General features: G+C 36.3%; 1 protein-coding gene across 1 annotated transcript; it reads left to right on the top strand.

Moving 5' to 3' along the window:
- Positions 1-315: 315 nt before the first annotated feature.
- On the top strand, positions 316-8406 carry LOC104217758 (phosphoenolpyruvate carboxylase). The gene is made up of 11 exons (XM_009768071.2): positions 316-400; positions 679-893; positions 2732-3126; positions 3289-3373; positions 4036-4258; positions 5165-5268; positions 5371-5461; positions 5855-6009; positions 6141-7139; positions 7237-7623; positions 7731-8406. Exons 2-11 carry the CDS (start codon positions 726-728, stop codon positions 8022-8024), a joined length of 2901 nt encoding a protein of 966 aa, XP_009766373.1. The 5' UTR covers positions 316-400; positions 679-725; the 3' UTR covers positions 8025-8406.
- Positions 8407-9449: the final 1043 nt, after the last annotated feature.

Below are 9449 nucleotides of genomic sequence, written 5' to 3'. Positions count from 1 at the left end.
TGGTGATAAAGGAGGAAGATGAGCTATCTCTATTCGTAGACAAAATCGAGTATCGTCAAATTTTGGAAAATAAATCAAGAATCTTTAGGCATATTCCATTTAGGACATAGGACAGTTAAGTAAAAGCCAAAATAGCTACTTTTATTTGAGATTGACATTTCACTTATTTTCCAACTTATGTCGAGGCATGAAAGGTAATCACTTAAACTTTAAATTTCAATAAAATTAATGCCAATATAATATATGGCTGTAAATAAAATAAAGAAAAAAGCTCTTTTTTTCCTTATATATAGCTACCCTATATTCAGTGTCTTTACATCACATTACTCCCTCAGACACGGGTCGCTGCCTTTTCTTTTTCTTCTCATATACTTTCGTATTCTGACATATCAAAATTCAGGTACTTTTTCTATGTTGGTAAATCATTTAATAGCAAATAAATTAATACAGTAAGAACTTAGATTACTCAGAGTTGCCAACTGGTTTCTTTTGAGTGGCTAGAAATTTAGTGGTCCCTTTGTTTTTATTTTTATTTAGTGGTCCCTTTGTTTTTTTTTTGTTTTTTTTGTTTTTTTTTTTTTTTTTTTTGTATTTTCTTGGGGTGTCATGATCAAATATTGTGGTCAGTGTAATTTTGTAAAAAAGTCGATAATTTTTATGCTATGTACTTTGCTCCAGGGTCTTTAAATAGATAGTTGAGTTGAGGGGGGAGTGGAGAGTGAGAAATGGCGAATCGTAATTTGGAGAAATTGGCATCAATTGATGCACAGTTGAGGCAATTGGTACCTGGTAAAGTTTCTGAAGATGATAAGCTTATTGAGTATGATGCTTTGCTTTTGGATCGGTTTCTTGATATTCTTCAGGATTTGCATGGTGAAGATCTCAAAGAAACAGTATGTTTTCTTTCCCAATTATTCTTTCTTTTGTTTTTTGGGCCTATTTACTTGTTTGTGCTGTCAATTTACTGTTGATGGAGTTGTGTGATTTTTGGTCTTTGGATTTGACTAGTTTGACTGTCATGTGACCTTGTTTCGAGTCGTGCACAGTGTAAGTTTGCGTACAATAGATCCTTGTGATCTGAGCGGGAGCTTATTGCAATTGGCTGCATTTTTGGATTTGACTAGTTTGAGTTTGATTAAATTTGAAAAGAAGGGTGTTGTTCCTCTTCCATTCTTAATCTATTTTATGGTAAAGATTGAATTTTTAAGTCACTTATTTTTTTTTTTTTTAAAAAGATTGAATTTTTATGTATGTTCTGGCTGAGTTGACCATATACACTTGAGTCTGAATGTTTGTTATACGATAAAAACGGTATTAGATAGTCAATATCAATCATCTTCAAAGTGGTCTTTGATGTTGTGTACTCTCATTTAATGTTGTTGAAGTTCTGCAATTTTACTTGTTGAATACAAAGTTTGAATTTGTTTAAATTTCAAATGTGTGTTTTTTCTTTTAATCTGGTTCGTTTCTTGAAGCTAAAGATTGAATTATCGGAAAAAGGAATAAAAAGATTTGATTTATATATCTGTTCTGACTGAGTTGACCACAAACACTTCACTAAAATGTTTGTAATACTTAAAAATGGTATTATATAGTCAATTGTGCATAATCTTTCAAAATGTTGTTTCGTTGCTGTCTACTCTCAATTTAATGTTGATGAAGTTCTGTGATATTACTTGGTTTTGGATACACAACTTTGAATTTGATTGAATTTGTAAAAAGGGTGTTTACTCCTCCATTCTTGATCTGGTTTATGTTAAAGATTGAATTTTTAAGTCACTTATCAAGAAAGGAATAAAAAGACTGGATTTTAGGTCTGTTCCGACTGAGTTGACCACAAACACTTGAGTCTAAAATGTTTGTAATACCTATAAACGCTATTGGATAGTCAATTGTCAATCATCTTCCAAAGTGGTCTCTGGTGCTGTGTATTCTTCATTTAATAATGATGAAGTTCTGTGATTTTACTTTGGTTTTTGGATACACCAGTTTGAATTTGATTAAATTTGAAAAAAAAGGTGGTGTTTTTCTTCCACTTTTAATCTGGTTTATTGCTTGAAGCTAAAGATTGAATTTTTAAATCATCTAGAAAGGAATAAAAGATTGGATTTTATGTCAAGGCTGCATACTCACTACCCTCCCCAGACCCCACCACTTGTGTGACTACACTTGGTATGTTGTTATTGTTGTTGTTGTTCTGACCGAGTTGACCCCAAACACTTGGGTCTAACATGTTTGTACTACTTATTGGTGGATGACTCATTTTTAGTAGTTTGACTGTCAGACTGTGTTAGTTTAACAGAGTAGACAAAATCTTCATGTTTATGGTGATTAAAAATCCTAATCTTGGGGTTGACCAAGTGGTTCATTGAGTTGATTAAATTAATTAATATACTTGTGAAAGATTGACTAGTTTGAACTCGATTAAATTCAACAAAGAAAAGGTGTTGTTTCTCTTCCACTTTTAATCTAGTTCTTGCTTGAAGCTAAAGATTGAATTTCTGTGTTAGCTTTAATCTGGTTTATTGCTAGATGTAATCTACTTCATTCTTGGTGGATCGCTCGTTTTTTAGTAGTTTGACAAGTTTAGTAGAGTAGACGAAATCAACGTATGCGGTGATTTGAAATTCTAAACTTGGTGCGGAGGCTTCTGTCATCGTAAATCAATTGAGATGTACTTGTAAAAGACTGGTCAACGTTAAAGTCTTTGATTTCTTCAATATCACTCTAGGTCCAAGAGTGCTATGAGCTTTCTGCCGAGTATGAAGGAAAGCATGATCCGAAGAAACTGGAGGAGCTTGGCAATGTATTAACAAGTTTGGATCCAGGGGATTCAATTGTCATTGCTAAAGCTTTCTCTCACATGCTTAACTTGGCCAATTTGGCCGAGGAGGTTCAGATCGCCTACCGCCGGCGCCAAAAGCTGAAGAAAACGGGGGATTTTGTCGATGAGAGCAATGCAACAACTGAATCAGATATTGAAGAAACTTTTAAGAAACTGGTGGGGGACTTGAAGAAGTCCCCTCAAGAAGTTTTTGATGCTCTGAAAAATCAGACTGTGGATCTCGTCCTAACTGCTCATCCTACTCAATCTGTCCGAAGATCTTTGCTTCAAAAGCATGGAAGGTTTGGTCTCTAATCACCATGTTTTTTGTCAATTTTATGCTTCGTTTTTGTTTTTCTAATCAGTGTAGATGGAAATTCTCTTTTCTGCCCAAACAAATTTCTTGCATTCTTAATTTGTTTAGTTTCTTCCACTATAACCTTACTCTATAACTAAATTTTCAGGATCCGCAACTGCTTGGCTCAGTTGTATGCCAAAGACATAACACCTGATGATAAGCAGGAGCTTGATGAGGCTTTACAGAGGGAGGTAATTATCAAAGTTTAGTTACTTAATGCATGTGGTTTTCCTTGAATGAAATTCGATCTTATTTATCTATGCCGCATCATATATTAGTGTAGTTTTACTCTCTAAGCTTTCTAGATGGGAAACATTAAAGAATTTGCATAAGATTGGAAAACCAAAATTATCTTATAACTTATTGTAGATTCTGTTTGGTTATTCAGTTAATACTCCAAAACTTAAATTATGCATGTTATAGTGGTAGGAGCTCTACTTAAAATGTACTGAACCTTTGTGCTTTTACTGGTGCAACAAAGTTGCAACATTTGATGTCAAAAACTTTTTCTATTTATAGAATTTTGTGAAATTTTGGTGTGGAAAGCTTCTATGACTTTGTTCTAATCAGTCAGTCACTATGAAGCTGAATTATTTGCATGAGATGGCCACTACAGTAATGCAAGTAATCCTTGCTTTTCTGGCGGTTGAGTAAAGTATCAGTTGTACTATTACTCTATCCTTTTACACTGAATCTAACTATGTTTCAACCTCCACGTAGATCGATAATTTTGAAGGGATGTGCTTACTTTTTTCCTGCAGTAACACAACCATTTAATCTGAATTGTATTTTATCCTGAAACATTGGAGGTAGTTCGTTTTTCACAACTGTCTGCTGCTTACTTCTTGTGCAGATTCAAGCTGCTTTCCGCACTGATGAGATCCGAAGAACTCCTCCAACTCCACAAGATGAAATGAGAGCTGGAATGAGCTATTTCCATGAAACAATTTGGAAGGGCGTACCAAAGTTCCTGCGCCGTGTTGATACAGCTCTCAAAAACATAGGGATTGATGAACGAGTTCCTTATAATGCACCTCTTATTCAATTCTCCTCTTGGATGGGTGGTGATCGTGATGGTATGATTCCTCTCCTGCAGAGAATGTTTCCACTTACATTAGCTGAAAGTTGAGGACAAAAAAATGAAATGGGATTATATTACAGTAAGACCGCTTTATAACAACACACTTCGATAATAGTCATCAATGTAAAAGCCAAGTTTTTTTGGAACCCATTTTATATGTTATATTTTACCTCTCTATAATAGTTTTTTGTCTATAGCAACAACAACCATCTTTGTAACAACCTTTTACCTATGACAACAACAACCATCTTTGTAACATAAGGTTGTTTTGTTAAATTATCCCTCTATAACGACCATATAAAATTTCTAAGATTACGAATAATAAGTCTAAAGACTTTAATGCACCACGTACGATAAGGAATATTATGTTACATCCATACTTAAAGATTTTATTCAATTTAATTTAAAGATATTCTTGAATATTTTCATTTCATTGCACAAAATTTTAAATCGTTGCACATTTAGTTATGAATTTACTTAGCTTTCTTTAATATTTAATTAGTAAACTATGCATATCTGTTGAGATTTTAAATTTAAATAATTTTCTTATGTTTTAAATGTAACAATAAAAGGGGAAAAATTGATTTTTGATAATTTTTGTCTATAACGGCGCATTAATATCTAAACGTCAAATGTTGTTATAGGTATATAACAACCTTCACTATAAAAGTCAAAAAAATGTCATACAAACGATGTTGTTACAAAGAGGTTTGAAATGTATTTTGAAGGGATGGACGACAGCAAAATGTTCCTTGTATTTTGAAGGGATGGATGACAGCAAAATGTTCCTTCTGCTCCTCTGGGAAGGATTTTTTTAATATATGCCGGACATGGATTTCGTAGTTGCTAAATGCAGTAAATATTCCTCATATGTCTGTCAACCCTGCCCTTCTAAATATAGGTAATCCAAGAGTGACGCCTGAGGTCACAAGAGATGTTTGCTTGTTGGCCAGAATGATGGCAGCCAATTTGTACTATTCACAAATAGAGGACCTCATGTTTGAGGTATCCGACATGTTTTTCTTACTTTTGTCTTGATCCATTTTGAGATGTTGCGCCATTTTTCAACACTATTTTATATTTTTTCTAACTTGCACATTCTTTTAGTTATCTATGTGGCGTTGCAACGATGAGCTTCGCGTGCGATCAGATGAAGTACTCCACAGTTCTTCAAGGAGAGATGCAAAACACTACATAGGTAACTCGTGATTGCTATTGAGCTTGTTCCATGAAATTGAATCCAAGAAAAAAGCTCGTTATTTGCATGACTTGATAGGAATGTGTTAAATGCTTGTTTGCAATATGAGTCAATTTTCGCCTTTCAAGTGAGACAAGGGTGTTATTTTCATTATTGCCTATCAAAAAAGAAAAAGAAAAGTAAGGAAAGGGTGTTACTTTTTATGATTTTAAACAGAGAAAAAGAGGTCGTTCTAGCATTTGTTGCTCTGGTCAGTGTTGATTTTTTAGAAATTGCAAACCAGCTCTCTCAATTTCTCTTAGACAGATGTTCCTTTCCTCCAAAAAAAGAATAATTCTTTGGGACAGAGCAATGGCATATTCTCAGACCTTTCAACATTTTCTTCTAATGCAGAATTTTGGAAGCAAGTTCCTCCAAATGAACCTTATCGGGTAATTCTTGGTGATGTGAGAGATAAGCTGTATCAGACACGCGAGCGTGCTCGCCAACTGTTAGCCCATGGATACTCTGAAATTCCAGAGGAAGCAACTTATACTAATATTGAGCAGGTTTTATACTACTACACCTTTTCTTTTCATGTGACTGCTTTCTATGTACAGAACATCCTAAAATTAAGGAGTGAAAGTTCACTTAGTCTCTTTGGTCATATAACACTAATATGGTCATATGTTTTCTGTAGTTCTTGGAACCTCTTGAGCTCTGCTACAGATCTCTTTGTGCTTGTGGTGATCGGTCCATCGCTGACGGTAGCCTTCTGGATTTCCTAAGACAAGTTTCGACCTTTGGACTTTCACTTGTGAGACTTGACATAAGACAAGAGTCAGACCGCCATACCGATGTGCTTGATGCTATTACTCAGCACTTAGAAATTGGTTCATATCGAGAATGGTCTGAAGAACGTAAACAAGAGTGGCTTCTGTCTGAACTCAGCGGCAAGAGACCTTTATTTGGACCTGATCTTCCAAAAACTGAAGAAATTGCCGACGTTTTGGACACATTCCATGTCATAGCCGAACTCCCAGCTGACTGCTTCGGGGCATACATCATCTCAATGGCCACTGCACCATCTGATGTGCTCGCAGTTGAGCTTCTACAGCGTGAATGCCGAGTGAAGCAACCTTTACGAGTTGTTCCACTTTTTGAGAAGTTGGCTGATCTGGATGCTGCTCCTGCTGCTGTTGCACGTCTTTTCTCAGTTGAGTGGTACAGAAACCGGATAAATGGCAAGCAAGAGGTCATGATCGGATACTCTGATTCTGGCAAGGATGCAGGTCGGTTATCAGCAGCGTGGCAGCTGTATAAGGCTCAAGAGGAGCTTGTAAAAGTTGCCAAGGAGTACGGCGTGAAGCTAACTATGTTCCACGGCAGAGGTGGTACTGTTGGACGAGGAGGTGGCCCCACCCATCTTGCTATATTGTCTCAACCACCCGATACAATCCATGGAAATCTGCGTGTTACAGTTCAGGGTGAGGTCATTGAGCAATGTTTTGGGGAGGAACACTTGTGTTTTAGGACACTTCAGCGTTTTACTGCTGCTACCCTTGAACATGGGATGCATCCACCAGTTTCTCCAAAACCAGAATGGCGTGCACTTATGGACGAAATTGCAGTTGTTGCTACAGAGAAGTATCGATCAATAGTTTTTAAAGAACCCCGATTCGTTGAGTATTTCCGCCTGGTAAGTATGCTAGAAATGAACTTGGTTATTAGTTGTAGATGTGACAAATATTGCCTTGAGTTTTGTAATTAGTTTTTACCAATCATGAATATTGCAGGCCACACCCGAGTTAGAGTATGGTCGAATGAACATTGGCAGCCGTCCATCAAAGCGTAAACCCAGCGGAGGCATAGAATCACTTAGAGCTATTCCATGGATCTTTGCCTGGACTCAGACTAGATTCCATCTGCCCGTGTGGCTCGGCTTTGGAGCAGCATTTAAGTATGCCATCAACAAGGATATCAAAAACCTCCGCATGCTGCAGGAAATGTACAATGCATGGCCATTCTTTAGGGTAACAATTGATTTGGTTGAAATGGTGTTTGCCAAAGGAAACCCCAGCATTGCTGCATTATACGACAAGCTTCTGGTTTCAGAAGATTTGTGGTCCTTCGGTGAACAACTGAGGTCAAACTACGAAGAGACAAAGAGCCTCCTGCTGCAGGTAAATATTTTCTCAAAAGGATCAGTTCTCACTTATCGTGCTTGATTGCTTCGCAATTGATTGTTCTACATTATCACATCTAAACCTCTCTTTTCCTTTTTCGATAGATTGCTGGACACAAGGATCTTTTGGAGGGTGACCCCTACTTGAGACAACGACTCAGGTTGCGTGACTCCTATATCACAACTTTGAACGTGTGCCAAGCCTACACCCTAAAGCGTATTCGTGACCCAAACTACAGTGTCACACCAAGGCCACACATATCCAAGGAATACATGGAATCAAAGCCAGCTGCTGAACTTGTGAAGCTGAACCCGACTAGCGAATACGCCCCTGGCTTGGAGGACACACTCATCTTGACCATGAAGGGTATTGCTGCTGGAATGCAGAATACTGGTTAAGTTTGTTCTATTTCATGTTTTTTCTTATTTACATTCGAAAAGGCATCATCACCTGGAATATGGAAGATGTCATCTTATCCTGTTGTGTTTTGAGGTGGTGAGTTTGTACCCATTACTGGAAACTATGCATTATGATCACGTATCATTAAGTTTCTGGGCAAAAAGCTCCGAATAGGGACCAGCATTGAGCAAGGTTACTTGCCGTGTAATGAACTAGAATCTTATACTGGGCATGGTTCACTGGAATCCCTATTTTCTATTCCAATTTCCAATTTTAGTAACTCTGAACATCATGCACTTGTTTGGTTTTGATGTATTAAATGAAACAAAATCATGGTGTAAAATTTGGTATTTGAATCCAGTGTTTGGTTTGTATTTTGAATCTAGCATAGCTAATCCTGGTATAATTTATGGAAAAATATAATATTTGTCCGTCGGCCAAAACTAATTGCATTCCGTAGCCAAATGGTGTATAAAATATGTATATTATATGTATACATTTACAAAAAAATCATTTTGTCGACAACTTTTCGGGGGGGGGGCTAATAGCATATGTATTTACTTTTAAGCCACTGTTTAAAATGTTTTAGTTTTTAGGCTCTGCTTTAATAAATTTTTACCCGTCCGGACGAAAATACCATTCTGCTCATATAGTTCTGGACCAAGTGTCCTTAACTTATGAGCTTGTTACTGTAAGTTCAGGATTAGTTGTCCTTAATTTATGAGCTTGTAAGTCTAAGTTTAGGACTACCTGTTCTTAACTTTTGAACTTGTAACTCTAAGTTCAGGACTATATGTCCTTAACTTTTGAATTTAGAACTCGAAGTTCAGGACTACCTGTCCTTAATTTCTGTGCTTGTAACTCTAAGTTAAGGACCAAGTGTCCTTAATTTTTGAACTTCCAACTCTAAATTCAGGACTAAGTGTCCTTAAATTATGAACTTGTTACTGTAAGTTCAGGACTAGTTATCATTAATTTATGAGCTTGCAAGTCTAAGTTAAGGATTACATGTCCTTAGTTTTTGAGCTTGTAACTCTAAGTTTAGAACTACCTGTTCTTAACTTTTGAACTTGTAACTCTAAGTTCAGGACTACATATTCTTATTTTTTGAACTTGGAACTCTAATTTAAGGAACTCTACACATTCAAACAAAGAGAAAAAGAAATATGGGATGAAGTACTAAATCCAAAAGGCGTGTGTTCTAAATATGGGATAGCCGTTCCAAAAGGAATTGCATTCTGAGATAAAAGCTAAGGCGAGATATCTATCCCTACTTTCTTTATTTTTCGTTACTTTGACACCTAGGAAGACGAAGAGACTAGCAAGGAAGAGAACATGGAGAGAAAAGAGATAGAAGAAAGGGTAACACCGTCTTTTTATATTAATTTTAATAGACTAGTGGCTACTTTTGCTGTTATTTTATT

This window comes from Nicotiana sylvestris, chromosome 6 (assembly GCF_000393655.2).
Source record: "Nicotiana sylvestris chromosome 6, ASM39365v2, whole genome shotgun sequence".
Classification (NCBI taxonomy): domain Eukaryota; kingdom Viridiplantae; phylum Streptophyta; class Magnoliopsida; order Solanales; family Solanaceae; genus Nicotiana; species Nicotiana sylvestris.
The sequence above is the reverse complement of the archived record's forward strand: the minus strand, read 5'-3'. Positions and strand labels throughout refer to the sequence as shown.

Coding starts and splice junctions, on each gene's coding strand:
- LOC104217758 (XM_009768071.2), top strand. CDS start 726: ATGGCGAATCGTAATTTGGAGAAATTGGCATCAATTGATGCACAGTTG. Junction 3,374..4,035: donor ATGAGGCTTTACAGAGGGAG/GTAATTATCAAA, acceptor CTTCTTGTGCAG/ATTCAAGCTGCTTTCCGCAC. Junction 4,259..5,164: donor GATGGGTGGTGATCGTGATG/GTATGATTCCTC, acceptor TTCTAAATATAG/GTAATCCAAGAGTGACGCCT.